This window comes from Mesocricetus auratus, unplaced genomic scaffold, assembly GCF_017639785.1.
Source record: "Mesocricetus auratus isolate SY011 unplaced genomic scaffold, BCM_Maur_2.0 Super-Scaffold_100004, whole genome shotgun sequence".
Lineage (NCBI taxonomy): Eukaryota > Metazoa > Chordata > Mammalia > Rodentia > Cricetidae > Mesocricetus > Mesocricetus auratus.
In genome coordinates, this window is record NW_024429189.1 from 86,500,930 (window position 1) to 86,526,044 (window position 25,115).

General features: G+C 40.1%; 1 protein-coding gene across 10 annotated transcripts in view; it reads left to right on the top strand.

Moving 5' to 3' along the window:
- The window catches only part of Mga (MAX dimerization protein MGA), an 82,511-nt gene that overhangs the window by 12,955 nt on the left and 44,441 nt on the right, over window positions 1–25,115 (top strand). For 3 of the 10 annotated variants that reach the window (XM_021230738.2, XM_021230748.2, XM_040746079.1), the window contains exons 1-2: window positions 10,963–11,485; window positions 15,315–16,436. In XM_021230738.2, the coding sequence (XP_021086397.1) occupies window positions 15,382–16,436 (1,055 nt within the window). In that variant the 5' untranslated portion in view covers window positions 10,963–11,485; window positions 15,315–15,381. Of the gene's footprint in view, window positions 1–8,813; window positions 10,864–10,961; window positions 11,486–11,529; window positions 12,024–15,314; window positions 16,437–25,115 lie in introns of those variants that run through there. The other 7 variants (XM_040746074.1, XM_040746072.1, XM_040746075.1 and 4 more) reach the window with 4 other exon arrangements.

Below are 25,115 nucleotides of genomic sequence, written 5' to 3' on the forward strand. Positions count from 1 at the left end.
TTTTGGTAGTATCAATATTTGGTCTCTCGTGTGCTCCCTGTCTGGGGTGACTAGATGTGTGTATTGTCACCCCAGGAAAAGTTTTGTCACACAACAGGACCCTTTCTCAAAAAAAAAAACAAAACCAAAAGCTTAAGATTGTATGAGCTCTCAACCAGAAAAAAAAATTCAGCTGTGTATTTTACTGGTGTTTTGTCTAATAGAGTGAGATAAGATAAGGTGGCCTCCCCCCATCTCATACCTGGAAAAATAACTAAAAGTATATTCATTTTACCATCTTTACATATGTGCTGTTAAATTGAGTATTATGGCTCAAGTACTTTGGAGGCTTCAAAGGATTGCCATGAGTTCCATCCAACCTGAACTACAGAGTAAAACCTTGTCTGAAAAAAGAACATAAATAAAATTTATGGGGGTTGGAGCGATGGCAGCTCTTTCAGAGGTCCTGAGTTCAAGTCCCAGCAACCACATGGTTGTTCACAACCATCTGTAATGAGATCTGATTCCCTCTTGTGTTGTGAATGAATATAGATCACTCATATACATAAAATAAATAAATATTTTTATTTTTTATAAATATTTTTTTAAAATTCACAAAACAAGTACTATTAAAAGGTAAGCTAACCTTGGAAATGGTAATGACATTTTCTATTTAGACACAGTAGGTATAATGTCTAGGGCCATAGTTTTAGAATCTATGGTAGTTTTTTAGTTACTCTTAAAGCTAGGATAAAAAAATTAGGATGTAATATCCCTGAAATTCTGAGTGAAATTTTTTTTGGATAGTTTCTCTGTGTAGCTCTGGCTGTTCTGGAATTCACACTGGAGACCAGACTGGCCTGGGACTCAGAGATCGCCCCTTCTTTTTTCCTCCTCATTTTGGGATTAAAGATGTGGACCACCACTGCCTGGCTGAAAGAAAATATTTTAATATATAACTTTCACAACAATGCAGTCATCAAAATCATGTAATTTTAGCTAACTTTTTGTTGTTTGTTTTTAGAGACAGGGTTTTTCTTGTCAGTTTCAGGGACTTCCTGAAGCTGAAGTGAGTTGTTTACCCTTCTACTTAAGGGACTTCTTGAAGGATGAAATGTTTCAATCCTGGGAGGAAACTGTTACACAACAGTAGCCTAGGCTGGCTAAATTTGTGGGGTTTGTCTTAAATCCCAGGTGCTAGGATTAACTGGTTTTAGCTTTCACTTCTTGCTAATTTTTTTCTTTTTCTTTCTTTTTTTGTTTGGTTTGCTTGTATATTTTTGTTATTTTGTGTGTATGAATGTTTTGCCTGTGTATATATATGTATGTATATCACAAGTGTGTGTGCCTGGTGCCCTCAAGGTCAGATGGTGCAATGGATCACTTGGTACTAGAGTTAAGAGAGCTGTGAGCTGCCATTAAAATAGCCATGCTCTCCAGCCCTCTCCTTTTTTATTTTTATTTTTTGGTTTTTAGAGACAGTTTCTCTGTGTAGTTTTGGAGCCTGCCCTGGCACTGGCTCTGTAGACCAGGCTGGCCTTTAACCACCAGGCTGTGTTTCATTCTTAAGACAGAGGATCTGTCTATATAGCTAAGGATGATCTTTAGCTCCTGTTTCTTTTGCCTTTACCACCAAGTGTTAGAATTATAGGCATGTATCACTTTGCCCAGCTCATGGTATATTCTTGTGTGTGTAAATGTGTACAAGGTACAATGATACATGTGTATGAAAATTTTGTAATGAAATGTATTGTTTTGTATGCTGATAGCATCTTAAAGTCTTTTTGTTGTAGCTAAGGGGTGATAGCACAGGCCTTTAATCCCAGCACTCAGGAGGCAGAGGCAGATGGATCTCTGTGAGTTGGAGGCCAGCCTGGTCTACAGAGTTCCAGGACAGACTCCAAAGGTACACAGAGAAACCCTGTCTCGAACCCCCCCCCCAAAGTCTTTTTTTTTTTTTTTTTTGAGACAGGGTCTCTACATATCCCTGGTTTTCCTGGAACTCACTCTGTAGACCAGGCTGATCTCAAACTCACAGAGATATGTCTGCCTCTGCTTCCTGAGTGCTGGGATTAAAGGTGTTTGCCACCATGTCTAGTATTTTAAAGTGTTTTTTCTTTTAAAATATTTTTATTTTATGTGCATGTAAGCATACTGCATGTCTTTAAGCATACTGTGTGCATGCCAGGTGCCTGCAGAGGTCAGAAGAGGGCACCAGATACCCTAGAACTGGAGTTGCAGACAGTTGTAAACTGCCATGTGGGTGCTGGGAACTGAGTCCCGAGTCCCCTGGAAGAGAACAGTGCTCTTAGCAGCTGAGCCATCTTCTCAGCACCAATACTTTTTTCCCCCAAAAGGTCTTTTATTTTATAGAGAAAATCCTATTTCCAAATTTTAGATCACTTACTATTTTTCTGTTTATTGATTTTGTAGGTGGTATACATAATTATTAGTAGTTCATGCCTCAGATCCCAGTGCCCAGGATGACAAAACAGGGTAACCATGAGTTTGAGGTCAGCCTGACTACACAGGAGACCCTTTCTCAGAATAATACAACAAAAAACCCCACTGGAGATCCTTTTTGTTGTGTCCTTAGACCTGTACGCTCTGTTTTCCTATTGTGCTCCCCAAAGCTTTTTTGAACGCTGCAAGCTATGGTTTGGAATTACTGTATCTGCTCCCATGAGGGCTCTTGCTTTTATTTGCTCTTTACCCATGCTTTACTCCCTAACACATAATTAGTACTTAACAAGTATCTGAGTGATTTATTTATTTATCTATTTAGCTTGCATCTGTTGCTATGATTAAACACTCTAAGAACAACTTATAGGAGGAATGGATTTATCTCAGCCTACAGGTTACAAGTCCATCATTGTTTAAAGTCAGGGCAGGACTTCAAGCAGGAATTTAAAGCAGAAACTTGGACGAAATGCAGCTTGCCTGATTATTCATAGGCCTATGCTTAGTTAGCTTCTTTCTTTGTTTCTTTGTTTTTTTTCCCCCCAAAACAGGGTTTCTCTGTAGCCCTGGCTGTCTGAGAACTAACTCACTCTGTAGAGCAGACTGGCCTTGAACTCAAGAGATCCGTCTGCCTCTGCCTCTCTTAAAAGTATGCCTCACTACCATCTTGCTTTTAGTTAGCTTTCTTATATAGCCCAGAACTACTTGCCTAGGACTAGTTCCTCCCACAGCCGGCCCTCGTATATCAATTCACCATCAAGACAATTCTCCCCAGACAGGTCCACAAGACAATCTGATCTACATAGTCTCTCAACTGAGATTCCCTTCTCAGATGACTCTAGGTTGTGTCAACTTGATAACCAGAGCCAACCAAGACAATGATTTTATCCCCCCTCCTACCCCCAATACAGACAGGGTCTCACTTATGTGTAGAACTAACTGGCTGGAACTCAATGTGTGTATTGGTCTACCCTCAAAGTCACAGAGATCCTTCCACCTGCATCTGCTTCCCCAGAACTGGAATTAAAGATGTGCTTAATCAAATTTAGCTTCTTAATTTTTAACTAAGATGACCTAGAACATGTTGGTCCCATGAAATAATACATTTTAAAATCTCAGCTGATCATGGTGATGTACACATGCAATATCAGCACTCTGGAGGCAGAAGCACAAAAATGACCACAATTTCAAAGCCAGCCTCAAAACCAGAGGGGAAGTTGGTGATGAAGATCAGATTGAAAGCCCTGGATTTGATTTCCAATACCTCATAAACTAGGTATGGCTGATCAGGTTTGTAATTCTAGCACTTGGAAGGTGGAAAGAAGGAAGATCAAGTTTGAGGTCTTCTAACTTTGAGGCCAGCATGGGCTGGGTATATGAGACATTGAATGAAGGAAAAAAATCTATTTTTAGATAATGAATTTGCACTATATTCAAGTTGTTTAAATAGTATTTGTAGTCTATTTCTATACATCTTTCCTCTTTCAGCAGTTGTTCTCTGCCCTCCAGTAGTTATTACGAACCCTATTTAGATTCTGCATTGTTGATTGCAGGATCCTCATAGTGTTTTCTTTAAAGTTTTTATTACATTTATTGTGTGTGTGTGTGCGTGAATGCCATGGCATGGGTATGGAGGGTAGAGGATAACGAGGGAGTTGGTTGTCTCTAATGTGTAAGTCCTGGGGATCAAACTCAGGTCATCAGTGTTGGTGGCAAGTGCCTTTACCCATTGAGTCATCTCACCGGTTAGTGTTTATTAACAGAATACTTAAAATCCTTTTGGCTTACTTTTCAGGCAAAATAAGTTTTCCCTCTTTTAGGGTGATGTCTGGAGCCCAACTCAAGCTCCACGGTGTGTTCCAAGTTCTTTTTTTTTTTTTTTTTTTTTTTTTTTTTGGTTTTTCGAGACAGGATTTCCCTGTGGCTTTGGAGGCTGTCCTGGAACTCGCTCGGTAGACCAGGCTGGTCTCGAACTCACAGTTGTCCGCCTGCCTCTGCCTCCCGAGTGCTGGGATTAAAGGCGTGCGCCACCAACGCCCGGCTTCCAAGTTCTTGATATGGAGCAATTTGGTCATTTACTCTGCCTTAGCTATACTATCTTTCCTATACTTTAGCAAAGTATCAGTATAAAGGTTATTGCCCTCTTTTGAGTATCTCTTAGGGATCTGCCTGCCTCTGCCTCCTGAGTGCTGGGCTTAAAGGTGTGTGGGCCATTACTTGGCTTCCCTTGTATTAATGTATTATTTTTTATAAGTGCCATTTGTTCTGAATTGGAGTTTCTCCTTACTTAGATATTCTTGTCCTGAGAAGAAGCTGACCCTTGACTTATTTGGCAAGATAATGTGTATCCCATTCTGGGCTTGCTGTGTGCTATTTTTTTTTCCAGAAGACCAAATCATAGTTATTTGGGAAGGGTGCTATGTGCCTGATCATAATTTCTAAATACCTGTCTGCAAAGACATTTTCAATGGTGTATAAATTTTCCATCTATATAAATGTATTAAAAAGATTATAAGCCGGGAGGTGGTGGTGGTGCACACTTTTAATCCCAGCACCAGGGCAGCAGAGGCAGGCGGATCTCTGTGAGTTTGAGACTAGCTAATTGGTCTACAAGAGCTAGTTCCAGAATAGGCTCCAAAGCCACAGAGAAACCCTGTCTCGAAAAACCAAAAAAAAAAAAATTCATAGTTTAGTGAGATGGCTCTGTAGATAAAGGCACTTGATGCCAAGGTTGAAGATCTGAGTTTAACCCCTGGGACCTACTTGGTAGAAAGAGATTTGACTCCCAGTTTTTTCTGAGGTCAATAAAGGCTCTATAGTATATGTGCCTATGCAGTTACACAGACAATAGTAGCTTTAAACGTAAAGTTTTACAGTGTAAAAAAACAAAAACAAACAAAAAAACCCCACAGAAACCTAAGGAAATCTGAAGAAACTTTAGCTTTATAAAAATAATTATTTGTTGTAATTGTCCTCTTTAGTATCTAATCTTAAAATGCTCCCCTTTAAAAATAAACATGGTAATAATAGATGGTATACTTTTTGATTGGTGTGTGTGTGTGTGTGTGTGTGTGTGTATGTGCGCGCGTGCGCGTGCATATGCATGTGGAGGTCAGAAGGCAACTTGTAGGTAGTTTGTTTTGTTATGTTTTTTGTTTATTTGAGATAGGGTTTCTCTGTGTAGCCCTGGCTGACCTGGAACTCATTATGTAGACCAGGCTGATCCACATGTGGTCTTCATAGAATCCTCAGGAACCTGGAGATCAACCTGCCCCCGCTTCCTGAGTGCTGGGATTAAAGTCCATTGCTCTTCATGTGGACTGCCAGGGATTGAGTTTAGGTCATTAGAGTTGATGGCAAAAACTCCTATGATTACCATAATCTACTTTTTGGGGGCAGTATGTTCTTCATGTAAAATAAGTATGGCTTGTTTCATGTATTTGCATATTTTTTCAGTGTTTTTCCTCTGCCATAAGCTTTTGGGTTTTTCCTTGAATCCAACTGTGTAATATACTTGCTATATTCCAACCATTTTTTTTAAAGATTTATTTATTATGTAAACAACATTCTGCCTCCATGTATGCCTTCATGCCAGAAGAGGGCACCAGAACTCCTTACACATGGTTGTGAGCCACCATGTGGTTGCTGGGATTTGAATTTAGGACTTAAGGAAGAGCAGCCAGTGCTCTTAACCTCTGAGCCATCTATCTTTCCAGTCCTAGTAGGAAGTTTCTTTAACAAGGGACATTTAAGTGCAGTGGTAGAGCATGCCTTTAGTCCCAGCACTTGGAGGCAGAGAGGCATGCAAATCTACGTGAGTTCAAGGCCAGCCATGACAGGCTCCAAAGCTACACCGAGAAACCCTGTCTCGAAAAACAAAACAAAAACAAAACAAAAGACATTTAAGTATGATAGGGAATAGGGAAGATCCCTTAGGTAAAATGTGAGAAAGATGGTCTTGTAGCCTAAGATACAAAGCAGTTGTTTTTAAAAGTATTGTGTGCCTATAATATGTTGTAGATATGCATGCCACACCTTGCTCGTGGAGGTCAGAACAACTTTATGAAGTTGACTCTATCAGGGTGCTAATGCTTTTCATAATAGTGAAGCCCTTTTTTCCTCTTAGGTAGGTTTTTTTCTTTTCTTTTGTTTTTTTTTTTGAGACAGGGTTTCTCTGTGTAGCTTTTACTGTCCTGGAACTTGCCTTGTAAACCAGGTTGACCTCAAACTCAGAGATCCGCCTGCCTCTACCTCCCAGGTTCTGGGATTAAAGGTGTGTGCTACCACTATCCAGCTTTCTTTTAGGCATTTAAGATAAGTATGTCTAGGGGCTGGGGAGATGGCTCAGTGGTTATAAGCATCAGCTCTTTGCACAGGACTTGGGTTTGGTTCTCAGCATCCACATGGTAGCTCAGAACTGTTTGTAATTCCAGTTCCGGGTCTGATACCTTCTTTTGGCCTCCATGGGTACCAGGCACAAAAGATGCACAGATGTACACACAGGCAAAACACACATACAACTGAAAATCTGAAAAAAGAGGCATGCCATTGTGGAAGAACTGAAAAGGCAGACTCTGAATAAATTGCTTAAGATACATATTTTGTGTCGAATCTGTCACTTAAGTTCTGCCAAGAGTTCTGGTGAAGACATCTGAACAGTGTGTGAATGACACTATTTCCCTTTGTCCTCATCACATAGAAGACATGTATATGTTTGTTGAATAGAAAAAGTATGTATGTAGGGATGGACTAGGGAGGTAGCTTATTCAGTAAAGCATTTGTGACACAAGTGTGAGCATTTGAGTTTGAAATCCCAGCAGCCACATAAAAAGCTGGGTGTGGTGGCACAGACTTGTATTCTCAGTGCCGGGGAGGCAGTTTCCTACCTTAAAAAATACATGTATAGCCGGGTGTTGGTGGCGCACGCCTTTAATCCCAGCACTCGGGAGGCAGAGGCAGGCGAATCTCTGTGAGTTCGAGACCAGCCTGGACTACTGAGCGAGTTCCAGGACAGCCTCCAAAGCCACAGAGAAACCCTGTCTCGAAAAACCAAAAAAAAAAAAAAAAAAAAAAAAAAAGCATGTATATGAAATAGACCAAATCTGTGTACATTCTAGTCAGACCCTTTATATTCTATACATTATTTTTTCCTCCCTCAATATTTAGTAAAATTTTGACAGTTATAACAAGGAAAGTCAAGGGAAAGATTGTGTTTGTGTGAGTTAGGCTTGAATGAACACAGTGAACTATGAGAAACAAGTCGAGAATTCTAGTAAGATGAAGCCTGGCATCAGCTTTAGTGACTAGTTTGGCACTGTGCTATATTCAAGCAGCAGCCCTGGTTTGGCATGTTGAAACTTTTGTTATAAGGTTTTCTTTTTCTATCCCCACTCCCCCATCTCACTGTGGAGCACATGTGGTTGTAGTTTTTAGATTTTTAATGATGGAGATTGATCCCAGGGCTTTGTGCAAGTACTCTACCACTGATAGGTAGTTCATGCTGGCCTGGAACTCACTGTATAGCTTTGACTTGTTTGGCAGTTTATGATCTTCCTGAATGCTAGCATTTATAGACATGCACCGTCATTTCTGGCTAATTGACTCTCCTGCCTCTTGGTTTTTTGAGACAGTCTCTCTATGTAGCTGGCTGTCAGTATGTAGCCCAGGCTGGCCTCAAAGTCACAGAGATTCACCTGCCTCTGCCTCCAAGTGCAGAATTAAAAGTATGCATCATCACATTTGGCTAAGGATGGACTTAAAAGAAAATAGAATACAACTAAGTACAATTTGAAGAATACAATGTTACCATTTATGCAATTACTTGAAAAAGCAATAAAAATAACACAACAAACAAAAAATCCCAAATAGTCATGTCACTTGGTTGCTGGGGATGTAGAACAGTTGGTAAAGTGCTTGCCCAGCATGCATAAGCCAGGTTTGGCAACAGCTTGTGTTTGTACCTGGAGGGTGGAACCAAGAGGGTCAGAAGTTACAAGTAATACTTGAGTGTGTGAGTTTGAAGCTAGCCAAGGGTACATGAAACCCTGTTTTAAGCAAAATGGCTACTTGGTAAATCCAAACTGAATCAGTATGGGTATATTATTAATTGTAGGTTAATATATAAAAACGTAAATTCTCAAAGAACCCTCAGACTCTTCCAACATTTACAGTTTGGGACTCCATTCTGAAAACCTATAAGTAGTGTACCTATTAGGAGATCTAGTGCTGCTTCTTGAAAATGGTTTATTAATTAAAAAAATTAGCCTGGACAGATGGTGGTTCACACATGCCTATAGTTCTGTGAGTTTGAGGCTTGACAGATCAAGTTCCAGGATAGCTAAGGCTACACACAGAAACCATGTCTTGACCTCCCCCTCAAAACAAAGCAAAACACCCCCCCCAAAAAAACCCAACCAAACAAAAAGAACCTGCAGGACCATTTCATTAGAAGTTGAGAGAAAAACAAGTGGGTGGGCAAGCTGTGAATCTTGCCAGTTGGAGGGAGATGGAATTGTAAGAAAGTCATGCCTTTTGAGTCAGGGTCAGCAATGGATGTCTGTAAGAAGCTGTAGAAATGATGGGGAAGAGGTCTCCAGAAAAAACAAAGAGAAAGCCCAGAATGTCAGAGCAAACATACTTAGGATTTTGGCAAAGAGATAGAAGTTATGCTCAGAAAGCCAATGAGTCTTAGCAGTGAAAATCAGTAAGCAATTGGTGAAAGTTGTTGAAATGTGGCATTTCATGTTTGCCTGGAGTAGGGAAAGAGCACTAAAGAGCATTTCCATTGCCCTCTTCCATGCAAGTTGTTCTCATAGATTTTCCAATTAGGTTATTTGGGTTGTCTTTTTGGAGGTGTCGTGAAGTCATTCATACCTAAGGGGCAGACATAAACTCAAATTTTAGTCTCAGAAAATGGGATTTTTGAGGAAGCATTACAATCCTTGAGAAGGCATCTTGGTTTTTGTAGGAAAGGTTCTTGGAGTTTAAGAAGAGGAACATGCCACAGAAATGGTTGTTTTTTCAGTTCTGCCTAAGATCTTAAATGCTCTTCCTGAATCATGGGTTACAGAGTGATTTCTGAAGTTTGTCTGTGTTGTATGTCTTCTTAGGAAGAGCTAAGTGAAAAGCAAGTCAGATAAATTCTGTTGGCTATCTCTACCCTTCCCCTTGGCCCCATCTTTACAATCTTGTTTTTCTTCACAAATGTTTGTATTGTCACCTAACGCAGAATAAGTTTTCCTATTATCTCCCAGTTCTTCAGAGAGTGAAAAGTTTGGGAATGTGGATTACAGTTTCTGTCTTCCTATTCAACTCTTTGTACCCCTTTTCACTTTAAACATTCGCTGGTGGGTTAGCAGCATGAAAGAAGTAAGTAGTAGAGAAAGAAAACTAAAATTTTTGGTTTGGTTGAGAAATGCTGTTCTTTGACCTAGTTTTGCAACTGCCTGATATACTTGTTGGTTAATGTTTTCTTTGCATTTTGAAGCTTCAATACCTTTAAGAAACAACAACAACAACACACACACACACACACAAAAGAAAACAGGAACAGGACCAAGGCACAGAATCTTATATAAAGCTCTGAGGCAAATTTCTTGACCACTTGTTTTTAAGACATCTTTCATCTTGGTATCAGTCAGTTCAGTGGCTGCTCTTCTTCCTTAAGCGAACTTCTCTTTCATTTGTTTTTCATTTCGACAGGGTGTCTTGGCAGGCTAGGCTGTCCTGGAACTGGAGCTCACAGTGGAATTCAGGTTAGCTTCGAACTCTCAGCAATCATCCTGCCTCAGCTTCAGTGTTGGGATTACAGGCTTACGTTTCCATTCTCTGTTCTCAATGAGACTTTCTCTTTTTTTTTAGTTTCACAGGATGTCCTTAGATTCTTTTGATGGACTTGTGAAGCTAGGGAGTCTACGAAGCCTTGTGTGGGTGGGGCTGGGTACGGCAGGGCGGGGCCATCGAGGATTCCCCTGGGAAAAGCTGAAAAGTCTAGTTGAGAAAGGCCTGGTGGGCTGTGGTTTCAGAATTTTCACGAGGCTTCGAGTACAAGGTTGAGGGTATTGGGTACCTCTTTCTTGCTTCGTCTTTCTTGATTCTGGAAGTTTCAGTAGTACTTTCTGGGTTGCTAAGACGCGAAAAGGCTGCGGCTTCGGCTCCAGGGGCGGATCCCTAGGGTCTTGACGCTGCTCCCGGCCGGCTGGCCTCCCGATGTTGGGGGAGGGGTGAAGAGGTGCTGGTCGCGCCTCCCTTTGCGCCTGCGCGGCGGGCTCCAAGCGGGTAGGAGCGCGTGCGCGGTGACGTGGACGTCCGGTGCGTGCGCAAGCTCTTCAGCTGAAGCGGACTCACGGTGTGCGAACCTTTCAGAATAACCCGCCCCTAGTGGGATATGAAGGACTCGGGGTGAGGTCGACCACGCCCCGCACGGTAACTCTCGGGCCTGGGTGGAGGGCGTTGCTTCAGTAGTGGCCCGATTGGAGTTTTTTTTTTTAGAGTTTAAACCACTTGTGTATTTGAACGGCTTGATCAGCGTTCCGCAGAGAGGGCTTCGCACGCCTGGGCCTGGCTGGGCCTTGCGCGTTGCAGCCTTTGGTTTCTTGAGTGAGTTGCGCATGTCATCTTGCTCGCCTCCCCGACCTCACTTCCGTGTCGCTCCGAGAACTAACTAGGAACATCGACGCTGGAGACCGTGGCCACGAGGCGGGCGGGGTGAGAAGTGCCCGTGGCACGGCCCTGCCCTCGCGTGCGTGGGTGTTGAACAGCTTGGCACGTTCTGCGTGACGATTTCTAGCCTGGCTGTAGGTCGAAAGCCGTGCGGAATAAGCGCAGGTTTTAGAGTTCAGCTCTAGGGTTTTCAACTCTCCGAGGGAAACAACCAACGTCGATTTCTCTAAGGAACTGGATGCAGTGTTTTGACACCTATACAAAAGTCTCTCCAGCGAGTAATTTCTGGTCAAATGAAGGCAAGACCATGAGCTTAATGGGAGTGAGAACTTTGTAAACAAAGGACCTGTGATTTCTAAGTGCAAATCGTGGTAGGAGAAAACAGGTGGGGAAGAGCAGGTGTTGGTTTCTTTTTCTCTTTGTGGGCAACCTTGACTTGTTTTCTGTTCATAGGACTTCTTCCCCTTTCTGTTGAATTTTTTAGGTACTGCATTGAGTGTAAGGTGAGCTGGGGCATTAGTAAGTTTACCATCACTAAGTTGGGGAATCTGCGTTCGAAGATTATATAGAGAAATTGGGAGTCTTTTTCGAACTGGTGAAATTGGTGGCAGAGTGTATTGTGGTGAAGTTTTTTGCGTTCACTTTCGTTCCCCAGAAAGTCTTTCCTCTGGCAAAAGGATGGAAGCAGGAGTGGGTGAGGGTGTCTGAAAAGAAGGCTGGTGGCTTGATTGGCAGAACGGGACAATCTCCAGACCCACTCTTGTTCGCCGCCGGATCCGACACGTGGATCTTGAGATATTAGGAACCACTTACACTAATCCTGTGTGTTTTGAGCTTGCCAACCTTGAGTTGCCGAGTGCCTACTAACTCTGCCTGGCCCGCTTTCCTTTCGGACACGATGCCGCAGCAAGGCTGCAGTTAAGGTGCCGGTGGGTGGCGTGACGGCTGCTGGGAAATGGGCTGGCGGGGTAGTTCCTTGTGTGGTCTCCAAGGTAACCGAAAGCGGCTATGCAGCGGCCCTGGGATCACAGGGTTCCGCCTGGCTGCACGTGATCCTTGGGACTCTACCCTGGAAGAGTTTTGCCGCATTTTTTTCACGTTTCTGGCTAGCTATCTTATGTCGTTTAAAATCAGAATAACTAGGGCCTTTAAAAAAACAAAACAAAACACAGGTAGTGAGTTGGGCTCCTTTAACTGTAATGTAAAGGAACTTTAGTTCCCTTGGTGCTTTGGCATAGTTATTTAAAAATTTCTGCCCCTTTCCGCTGTAAAGGTTAGCTTTTCAGGTTCTACTTAGTAACTCGTAGACACCTAAAAGCTTACTAGCCTGAATGTTTCAGATTGATACCTAGGAATGGAACTAGTAAAATTTGAGTTTCAAAATGCGATTTAAGGCCCAAACATCGTAGTGAACCTGTCATACAGCAATACAGTAATTTATTGTTTGAAAGGATATGGCTAGCATGGGCAACATTCAGAAATGTGTTAACCATAATTTGAAATTTGTGTTTTAAAGTAATATATTGCCTTGGAATTTTGACTTGGTGTGGTTAAATTTTCTTGACACAGCATGTAAATCATTAAGCTGCTACATAGTGTGTTTTGTGGGTTGTATCAGGGTCACCATTACAGTAAAAATTTACCAAGGACCATTGGGTGAAAAAAAATGGTACTCTTGAGTTTGTTACAATTGATGCAACTTGCTACACTGTTTTAAACCATATCTCCTAGAGATTGTCTATATGTATAGTGAGGGGACTTAAAGAATCACCAAGAATTCTTCCCTTTATAACCAAACGTACTTAAGGCCCTTTCTAACTTACTGTAATCTAGGAAAATGCTTGATGAGAAAAGGCTGAACCAAACATTTTAGAATTTAAAAATGTAAGTAGACCAGGTTGGCCTAGCACTCATAGAGATCCTCCTGTTTCTGTCTCCCCAGCGCTGAGATCGAAGGTATACACCACTAGCCTGTGTTCTTTGTTAAAACTTTAAGAGAGCAAAACACAAGAGTGCTCCATTATTGCTGGAAAGGATCTTTTTTTTTTTCCTTTCCTGGAGTAGCCTCCCATTTCTAAAGTACATTTGATTTTTGCAGTGAATATTTGTAGTTATTTTTAGACTTCAGAGTGATCTTTGTATGGTTATCTTAACCTTCAGAGAGGTTTTTGTATATGTGAAACAGCATATTCACGAGTTGGCAAGTCGTAGATGAGAAAAACATAGGGCTGGGGATATAATTCATTGGCATTCCACTTGCATATCATTTGAGAATCTGGCTGGGTTCAGTTATCAGTACTACTGGGGGGCAAAATCCTGTTTTTAATTGTAGCCATTGTATCTCAAATTCCTGATAATTTAGGGTCATAAATTGGCTCTTTGATTTTATGTATTTTGGTTAACTGATGGAATAAATTGATAGGTTTAGTTTTTTAAAAAAGGCCTTATGCAAGCCTGCAAGTTCTGACTTTTCATGCATAGTTTCAAATTTTTGTTAGATGCCTGTGTACAAAGTTGAAATAAGGCAATTTGATTTTTTTCTTTGCTGGGAGGGATGGGGCAGACAGGTCTTATGTAGCCCAGGCTGGCCTTGAACTTTCTATGTAGTTGAGAGTGACATTGAACTTCTGATTTTCCTGCCTCTAGTGTCTGGGGTTATAGGCATTCACCTCCTTGCCTGATTTTTTTTTTTTTAATGTGATACTGGGCAGTGACTTTGTGTATGCTAGACAAGCACACTGGGGACGAGTTATATCTTCCCCAATTTGACTTTCCAGCACTTTATTTAGGCAAAGGAAAAACTAAATAATCCGCTATGGTTTATAGCTTCTGATGAGTCTCTAAGCTTAAACATATTACAGAGTCACCAGGTGACTTGTGAAACTTTGTTTTGTCTTGTTTGATAGGTATGGTCTAAGCATGTTAGTTTTAGAAAACTAGTTATCTTTGTGGATAAAATCTTAAGGCAGTTCTAGGAAATAATTATTTTAAATCTTGCGTACCTTAGGCCCTAGGGTTAATTCCCAGCACTGCAAAATAAACATCCACAAAATGTATTCCTGAAGAATGCATCCCAGGTCTGCTTAGCTAAGAGACAGACCTGGTCTTAAAACCAACCTAGAAACATCAAGATTAAACAAACTACTCCAAGCCAGAGGAGCTTCTCCCCGCTCGTGTATGTTAGTGCTTTAGTATTAAGAACCAGACCCCCTCCTTCTAAGCCCCTTGAGTGGAAGTGGCTAGGCTCTGCCCCGGTGACCAGGCTTTGCCTACAGCTCTAGTGTGGTCAAGATTGGATAGATGCCTCTAGAACAGTGGTTCTCAGCCTTCCTAATGCTGTGACCCTTTTATACTGTTCTTTATGTTGTGGTGAACCCCCACAACCATATAACTTCATAACTGCAATTTTGCTACTGTTATGAGTCATAATTCAAATATCTGTTTTCTGATGGTATTAGGTAACTCCAAAGGGGTCTTGACCCATGGGTTGAGAATTAACTGCTCTAGAATTAGCTGAATATGATATTTATATATGAAGCCATGTCAGTGCCATATAAAGAATTAATCCTGGGATTGTGTATATAGGTCAGTGTTAGAGTACTTTCTGGGCATACTTGATGCCTTGGGTTCAACTCTCAGCACTGCTATTAATAAAAAAAAAAGTCCTGCAGTTTTTCTTTGGAATGGGAGTGAAAATTAACTTTTTTAATCTATCCTCAAATAACTTGGTATAAGTGAATCTTTTTGTAAATTATTTCATAAGCATCGGGCGTTGGTGGTGCATGCCTTTAATCCCAGCACTCAGGAAGGCAGAGGCAGGAGGATCTCCGTGAGTTCGAGGCCAGTCTGGTGTTCTAGGATAGCCTCCAAAACGTAAGCATTAGAAACCTTTTTAAAATGCAAATTATTTCATTTTATGCTTATATATTCCTCCACTGAGTTTAAGTAGCATGACTAGGGGGTTATTTACTGAACTATGGACAAGTTTATCTGTGGCTACACCACTGAGTGCCTTTGAAAATGTGCCCTTTTTCCTGAGTGTTGAGAATACAGGCCTACACCACCACTACTACTATGTGCAGTGCTGGAAATTGAGTCCAAGGCTTCATGAATGCTGGGCAAATCTCTACCAGCTGAGCTGCCAGTCCAGCCATAACAGTTGTATTTTTGTTTGCAAAATTCTGAGTTGATTAAAGTTTGTTTTTTGTTTTTAGGATGAGAAGGTGCTTGTGACTATGTGTTGACTTCAGTTTTCTTTCTACTGACTTTCTCACTGGAATCATGGAAGAGAAACAGCAAATTATATTGGCTAATCAAGATGGCGGGACAGTGACAGGAGGAGCACCTACCTTCTTTGTCATCCTAAAACAGCCAGGAAATGGCAAAACTGATCAAGGAATTTTGGTTACTAATCGAGATGCCTGTGCTTTGTCGAGTAGGGTGTCATCACCAGGAAAATCTAAAGGGAAGATTTGCCTTCCCGCTGATTGTACTGTGGGGAAAATCACTGTTACTCTTGATAACAATAGTATGTGGAATGAATTCCATAATCGAAGTACAGAGATGATTCTGACCAAGCAGGGAAGACGCATGTTTCCTTATTGTCGCTATTGGATAACAGGCTTAGATTCAAATTTAAAGTATATCCTTGTAATGGACATATCTCCTGTGGATAACCATCGTTATAAGTGGAATGGTCGTTGGTGGGAACCCAGTGGGAAGGCTGAACCCCATATTTTGGGGAGAGTTTTTATTCATCCAGAATCTCCTTCCACAGGTCATTATTGGATGCATCAACCAGTATCTTTCTATAAACTCAAACTTACCAACAATACACTGGACCAAGAAGGGCATATTATCTTGCACTCTATGCACCGTTACCTGCCAAGGCTTCATTTGGTACCTGCAGAAAAGGCTACAGAAGTGATACAATTAAATGGCCCTGGTGTTCATACTTTTACCTTCCCCCAGACTGAATTCTTTGCAGTAACAGCTTATCAAAACATTCAGATTACCCAGTTGAAAATAGATTATAATCCATTTGCCAAAGGCTTCCGGGATGATGGGTTAAGCAGTAAACCCCAGAGAGATGGAAAACAAAGGAATAGCTCTGATCAAGAAGGGAATAGTGTTTCTAGTTCTCCTGGTCATCGTGTTCGGCTTACTGAAGGTGAAGGATCAGAGATACATTCAGGTGATTCTGTGTTAAGGGGTCATGAAACATCAGGCCTAGGTTTGGAGAAGCCACCCCGTAATGTAAAACAAGACTTTCTTGGTTTTATGAGTACTGATTCAGCACTTGAAGTTCCTCAATTGAAGCATGAAATTTCTGAAAGGTAAGTCATAGTTTTTCTTTTTTTAAAAAGATTTATTTATTATGTATACAGTGTTCTGGCACATATACCTATATGCCAGAAGAGGGCACTAAATCTTATTACAGATGGTTGTGAACCACCATGTGGTTGCTGGGAGCTGAATTCAGGACCTCTGAAAGAGCAGCAGTGCTTTTAAACTCTGAGCCATCTCTCCAGCCCCAGTTTTTGTTCTCTTAAACTTACATTTACTTTGTGTGTGTGTGTGTGTGTGTGTGTGTGTGTGTGTGTGTGTGTGTGTGTGTGTGTGTTGATCAGAGGACTCCTTGTTGGTGTTCCTTTTACATCATGTGGGTCTGGGACATCAAAACTCGGGTCATTTGGCTTGGTGACAACCACCTTTACCCAACAAATGATCATCTCTTCAGTCGGGTAATAGTTTTTTTTCTGTTCTTAGAGAAAAAAAGAAGATTGAGTTGGACTAGTTTTTGGAGTTAATTCATTGGTTCTGTGGAACGCTGTAGCTGTTGATATCAGTAGTTGTAAAGCAAACCACACCTGTTTCAAATCTTTGATGTTACAGCTTATTTTTCTGTAAGGTGTATCCATTGAGTTAGGGTGTAGAGTTGCAGTCAGATTGGGTAATTTATCAGGGTATCTTTAATCCTGGCACTTGGGAAGGGAAGACAAAAAAAAAATCAAAAGTTCAAGGTTATTCTCACCTACATATCAAAATTTGAAGTTAGCCTGAAACAAATCAGACCCTGTTTTTAGGAAAAATTGTTTTAAGCTTTCTCTCTCTCTCTCTTTTCTTGCCTAGTTGCTCTAGCTATAGTGTCCTGGGTTGTGTTGTGTAGAACAGTTAAAGGTGAGAGCATTATGATTGCAGTTTTTATATTTCTGATGACTGAGAACTTTTGGCTGATGTGGTTACTTGGGGGATTATATATGAGATAGTTTTCTCTTGGTCATTGTTTTTTTCTCCCTGTTTACTTTGTGTACCTTTAAGGTCAAAACTACATTGTTTTTCTGTTTTGGTTTTTGAGACAGGTTTCTCTGTAGCTTTGGAGTTTGTCTGGGAACTCATCTGTAGACTAGGTTGGCCTCAAACTCACAGATATCTGCCTGCCTCTACCTCCCAGGTGCTGGGATTTAAGGTGTGCACAACTGTGCTTACCTGGCTTTCCTCTGTCTCTTGATTGTAATTTATAATTCAGATTGTTGCACCATCTCTTCCAATTTGCCTTGACTTCAAGTAGTCAGTCATTTTTGCTTTGTTTTGAGAACTAGTGTCTGCACACAGTACAGACTGTTCTTTAACTCACCATTATACCTTAACATTCTGAGTGCTGCTGTTTCAATATGCCTGGCTTCATGTCAGACTTTTTTTTCTCCCTAAGACCGGGTTTCTCTGTGTAACCTTGACTGTCCTGGAATTTACTCTGTAGACCAGGCTGACTTCGAACTCATAGAGATCTACCTGACCCTGCCTCCTGAGTGCTGGGATTAAAGGCCTGCATCACCACCACCTGGCCTGTGTTGGACTCTTAATATTTGTTTATTTTATGTATGCACAGCTTTTGTGTGGAAATCAGGAGACAACTTGCATTAATTGGTTCTTTTATTCTACCATGTGGGTCCCGGCGATTATCAGGCTTGGCACTAAGTGCCTTTACCTGCTGAGCTGTCTTGCTGGCTCTGGACTTTTAATTTTTAAATGGAAGGCTGATAACTGTTAGTAATCTGTGTAATTTTTCAAGGGTATATACATTCTAAATTAAAAACAAAGTCAGGCTGGGCAGTGGTTGTGTACACCTTTAATCCCAGCACTCAGGAGACAGAGACAGGTGGATCTTTGTGAGTTTGAGGACAGCCAGGACTATTACACAGAGAAACCCTGTCTCAAATAAACAAACAAAAAGTCAGAATAGTACTATAATAAGCCCTGATTTTCAGTAGAAGATAAATTCTAAGACCAAGAGGATACCTGAAACTACAGATGGTGTTAAAGCCTGAATACTTGCTATGTTCTTTTCTATGTACATGTTAACTATCACAGTAAGAGGTTAACTATAATAACAAAATGCAGTAATTATAATCTTAAATTTACTAATTTGTTTTTGTCTTTGTTTTGTTTGTTTCGTTTTTTGAGACGGTTTCTCTGTGTAACAGCTCTGTCTGTCCTGGAATTTGAGTTCAGGGTGGCCTTGAACTCACAGAGATCTGCCTGTTTCTGCCTTGTATGTGCTGGGATTAAAGGCATGTGTCACTACCACTTGGCATTACTTACTTCTGTACCTTGGCTCACCATCAGGCAACTGAAAATGAGGAAAGCAAAGTTTAGGACAAGGGAGTCTTAGTATATCATGTTTCAACCACGTATGATATACTACATTTGGTTTTGACACTAACAACTCAGTGTTAGGCCTACAGTTTTAAGGGCATTATCATCAAAAAGGTTGCCCCTGTTTCAGAAACTAGCCCCAGACCACCCTTTTTAATCAGCAGGTTATGGATCTGGAAATTCTAATCTCCCTTAGATTCACTAACTTGCTTAAATTCATTCACAGAACTCAGGAAAAGGAAATGTTGTACAGATCTCCTGTCCACTTTGCTCTCCCCAGAGGCTGAACTGACTCAGAGACTCAAGAGTGCCAGTTCTCTAACCAGTGTTCATCTTTTTGGTAGCCAGGCTGATATTGAAACTGCTTAAGGTAGGGGTGCACTATGCAGTCAACTCATTAGCATAAACTTAAGTGTGAACAGTAGGCTCATAAATAAGAAAAATAACTCCTATCCAGAAAATTTCAAATATTTAAAAATCTCTGTGCTATTAACCTTAAAGGCAGAATATTATATAAGTATATATACACATTATTTTTTTCTTCATGTTTTTAATTTGTTTTGCTTTTTAAAAAAAAGATTTTATGGATCAGTTGGGCGGTGGTGTCACAGGCCTTTAATCCCAAGCACTCCAAGGCAGAGGCAGGTGGATCTCTGTGAGTTTGAGGCCAGCCTAGTATACAAAGCTACACAGAGAAACCCTATCTCAAGAAACCAAAAGTGGAAAACAAATCTGTTCAAAATGAATCAAAAACCTTAATGTCAGTCCTGAAACTCAAACAGCTTGGAGCAGTGGTTCACAACCTTCCTAATGCTGTGACCTTTTAACATAGTTCTTTATTTGTGGTGACCCCTAACCATAAATTTATTTTGTTGCTTCATAACTGTAATTTTGCTACTATGATCAAAATGGAAATATCCAGTATATAAGATAGCTGATACACAATCTCAAAGGGGTCGAGACTCACATGTTGAGAACCTGAGCTAGAGGAAAACACCGAGGGGGTGGGGAAGACACATTTTAAAGTACAGGAATAAGCAAAGACGTTTTGTAAAGAACTTTTAAAGATTGAGTCATAGCAAAAATTGACAAGCAGCCGGGCGTTGGTGGCGCACGCCTTTAATCCCAGCACTTGGGAGGCAGAGGCAGGCGGATCTCTGTGAGTTCGAGGCCAGCCTGGTCTACAAAGTGAGTTCTAGGACAGCCTCCAAAGCCACAGAGAAGCCACAAAAAAAATTGACAAGCAAGTTGAATGAAGTTAAAAAAGCTCTGTATCACAAAAAGGAACAAAATAAAGAAATAGCCTAAAACAGTTAGGTCTGTATAGCTCTGGGGTAAAGTGTTTACCTCCTGGTACTACCAAAGCAAAAGAAGTCCATAGAGTGGAAAAAAAATCTTTGCCAGCTATATATCTTACAAGGGATTAATAGCAAGGAAGAAATGGAAAGGAGACTGAGAAAGACTAATTTGAATCCATGAATTCAAGACCAGCCTGAATAAGAGTGGGCTGGAGATAACTCAGTAGTCAGAAGCACACCTTTAATCCCAGCATTTGGGAGGCAGAGGCAGGTGGATCTCTGAGTTTGAAGCCAGCCTGGTCTACAGAGTGAGTGCCAGGACAGCTAGGACTGTTAACACAAAGAAACCCTTATCTCAAAAAAACCAAAAATATTATTATTAATACTACTACTACTACTATTTTCGGAGTTTGTGAGTCAATCACAAAACTACCTCCAGGGCTCAGGTTAGAGGCTACAGTGTACCAAAGAGAATTTAGAAGACTTCTAATTTGAAGGCTTACAGAATAACTCAAACATGTGCTGTTGGAGTCATGTTCTTTATTCTTTTGCTGACTCTGAATTCTACGTCTGCAGCTTCTAGTTCTCCTTTGTTTTAATTCTCTCCTAGCTTCTATGTTTACCTAGCTTAAATACACTATTTTTTTACCGGAGGCTTAAAGCAATAATAAATTACAAGAGTTACATCTCATTGGTCAAAAGCACATTCCTTTGGGTGAGTGATAAGAGCTGAACCATATACCATGGCAGCACGTTTCAAGGTTTCTGGGGTAAGACTGTGACCAAAGGGTGGGGACACAGTACCAGTGAGACAAGCTTTGAGACATAGATTTTATATCAGCCAGACTTGGTAAGTGAGGAACTGGCATGATTTTTTTTTTTTTTTTTTTTTGGTTTTTACGAGACAGGGTTTCTCTGTATTGTTTCGGAGGCTATCGGTCCAGCCCGGCCTCGAACTCACAGAGATCCGCCTGCCTCTGCCTCCCGAGTGCTGGGATTAAAGGCGTGCGCCACCACCGCCCGGCTGGCATGATTATTTTTAGGCTGCTTTATGTTAATAACCATGGTTAGATACCTGTGACTCTGACCTTGTGCATAATTGTAAAGTTTTAAACTTATGATCCATTTACAGAAACTTTTAATATAGTTTGAACTTGCTCTGAGGTGAAATTGAGCTAATGTGTGCAGTTTCTCTTAGACTGAGGAGAAATTATTTTCTTGTGTTAGTATGAGTAAAAGGAACAAAGCAGGCTTTTAAGTGCCTCACAGTCCTCGTGAGACAATATATTGAGCTATGAGGCAAATCCTAGTATATTTTCTATATATCAAAATCATACAGTTTAATGAGAAGTCATCTTCCTCACCATTCACGGATATATGTGTTCATAAGTTTGAGATGCAATCATGAGATTGCATACACATATATGAAATCGCACATTAACATTGCAGGTATTGGGAAGACATGAAAACTGCTTTTGCACAAGTGAAATTACAAACAGGAGCCATAGTTTCTAGAGTCAATGGTCCCACAGACCATGCCTGGATGGGATTCTCCTCCTACAAAAAGAATCATTCCTTTGGTGGGCTGACATCTGAACACTAGTTATCACCTGCTGTATACTTCCACAGTCCTTGACAAATAATAATAATTTCAAAGGTTAAGTTACTTATGCTCTTGGTCAGAAATGAACTAACAATAAATAAGAAACAATGCAAATGTCAGTGTATAGAATGCAAACTAAAGTTGTGTTCACAGGCAAATTTAGTTTTAAATACATATATTAAGAAAAGCAGAAGGTCTAAAATAGGAATTTATTTTCTGTAAAAGGCTAAAAAAATAGTAAAACATTTAAACTATGACAGCTCTGCCACTAAAGCACAGAAGAATCCATATACTACATAAAATAAACACAGCTATGATCCAGCAAATGACCACTGAAATTTCGGTTTATAATTTTCAGAGATCATGAAATACCCTTCCTTCTTTTTCTCCTAACCATCTAAACATGTAAGAACTATTCTTAGTTTGCAAGTCACAAAAAAAACAGATGATGAATGAAGTATGGACTTAAGTCTTAAATTTACTAACCCCTGATACAAAGGTCTGTTAAAGCAAAAGCAATAGACTTACCAATACACCAAATGTAGAAAAATACAAAGCTCTCTGTCATATGCAGGTTCTAGCCTATAATATAAACAGACACACGCGCGTGCGCGCACACACGTGTAAAGAAATTTAGGTGTGTAAAGTTTAAAACTTAGCCCAGGAGATGAGATGGTAGCATGAGCTGATGAAGGACAGTGTAGGCAAAAGGACAAGGCCCGTGAAAGATAATAGAAAGCTAGTGTTTTGCTAATTTCAACTCTGTCATAGTTTATATTTGGTGGTGGATATTTGAATTCAACTTCCTATGTGTTGAAGTAGTAAAAAATATTGTTTTAAAAAAGGCAACAGAATGGTGGTGCACACCTTTAATCCCAGCACTCTGGAGGCAGAGGCAGGAAGATCTCTATGAGTTCAAGCACAGACAGGGCTATACAAAGAAGTCCTGACTCAAAGAAAAAAGCATTATAAAAAAGCCTTCTATGGAAGCCGGGCTTGCTTTCTAGTTTTACTGACCACTAGTGAAACAGGCATTAGACATGACGAGTCACACACATTTGACACACAGTAATCCATTTAGGAAAAAAATTTTTTTTTGTTTTGAAGAATTTTTTTAACTTGAGATTTTCCTTTTAAGACTGCATCAAATCATTTTATTATATTGTTTTAAAATTTATAATTATTTCTATACATAAAGTAAAAATTTAGCAAGATAAAGATGAAGTAAAAAGAACAGAAAATAACAAAGTTGAATTTATGAGTTGAAACTTAAAAGAAATTTCTATACATTTATTGATAAATTCAATAACATAATGAAAAACTGTCAGTCTTGTACAAACTGTATAGTATGGAACACTTTTAACTTCTTTCTGGGGAGATTTACAACCCTGATATCAACCCAAGAAATTAAAACTAAACATTGCTATCTCTCATGAATTTAGATGCAAATTTCTATGAACTCAGTCCAGGAATATTAAAAAAAAAATACAGCTGGGTATGGTATATACCTTTAATCTCAGCACTTGGGAGGCAGAAGCAGGATCTCTGCTTTAAGGCCAACCTGGTCTACATTGCAAGTTCCAGGACAGCCAGAACTACATCAAGAGACCTTGTCTCAAAAACTAAAACAACAAAACAGTATTACTGTAACAAGGCCTAGTCCAACAATGCCTAGCCTAGCCGACCATCTGTACTTGAACAGATTTTTGTGTAGGGTTACTTACTTGTTCCTGACAAAAGCAATTTAAGGAAGGAAGGATTTCTTTTTGGCTCACAGTTTGAGGATACAGTCCATCATGGTGTGAAAGGCTTGGTAGTAGCAGTAGTGTGAAGCAGCTGGCCACATGAATCCATTATCAGGAGGTACAGAAAGATGAATACTGGTACTCCACTGGCTTTCTCCTCAAATTTTATTCAGCCTGGCACCCATGTGGTTGCTGTGAATTGAACTCAGGACCTCTGGAAAGAGCAGCAGTGCTCTTAACCTCTGAGCCATCTCTCCAAGTCTTTGTTGAGAATTTTTGTATCTTTGTTCATCAGGAAATATTTCCTAATATTCCCTAGTAATTTTCAATATTCCATTCTTATCCGTGGTAATGTCCCTTTTTCATCTCTAATTTTAGGAGTTTGAATATGCTTTCTTGGTTAGACAAAGGGGGGTTTATTTTATCTTTTCAAAGAAACATCTGTTTAATCAACTCTATTCTTTTCATCTCTGTATCATTTTTTATTTTTGGTTTCTCTGTATTGCTTTGGACGACTCCTGGAACTCGCTCTGTAGACCAGGCTGGCCTTGAACTCACAGAGATCCGCCTACCTCTGCCTCCTGAGTGCTGGGATTAAATGTGTGTGCCACCAACGCCCAGCTTCATCTCTATCATTAATTGCATCCTTTATCTATTGTTTCTTTCATTTACTGATTTGATGGTTAGTCTTGTTTTTCTAAGACCTTGAAGTCTGTCCTTAATTGAATTCTACTTTTTTTGTTTTTGTTTTGTTTTGTTGTGACAGAGTCTCTTTATACATAGACCTGGCTGTCCTGGAACTCACTATGTAGAGTAGGCTGGCATAGAACTCATAGAGATCCATCTGCCTCTGCTGATTTTAAAGGCATGCACCACTACCTTTCTTGGATTCTAATTTTTGAAGTGTAACCCAAGAATTCTGATAAGTTGTAATTTCATTTTTATTTGATTCTATGAATTTAAAGTTTCTTTTATCTTTTTCTTCAGTTACCCTATTAATCACTGAAGTGTTTATTTCTCAATCTCTGGGTATTTGAACAGTTTCTGTAGTTTCCTTTGATAGTGTTTTCTTGTTTTATTCCATTGTGATGTGGAAAAATTTGAGAAGCTATTTAATTTAAAAAAATTGTTAAGATGTGTATATGGCCTAAAATGTGATCTTTGAGAAATGAGAAAGTTCCATATGTTAGGTGGAATATTCTGACAAGTAAATTTGAGTTTGATTCTTCTAGAACTCAACATCATGAAGGAGAAGACTGACTCCCAGTAGTTGTCCTCTGACTAGCACATGTAAACACACGTTTACACATATACACTTTATAATGAGAACTTTTTTACATCATAAGATGTTGACATGCTATAAAATCTGCCTATTTAAAGTATAGAGTGGGAGTTGGAAAGGTAGTTCAGTGGGCAATGTGTTCTACTAGTCCCATCCCCGGTGCTGCACAAAGCCAGGAGTGGTGATGAGTGCCTGGAATCCGCCCATAACTGGGGAGGTGAAGACAGGAGGATCTGAAGGAAAGGTTCTTCCTCAGTTACATAGTGAGAGGCCACTCCTGTTTTGTTACCATCTACATTTTAACCAGAGTAGAAGTTACTCATTGAAGGGTTTTGAACAAGTTGTATAGGAGTAAGTGATTACTGTTCATATAGTTGATTGTGCATATTTGATATATTTGGATTTTATAAGGACAATCTATATTAAGTTAG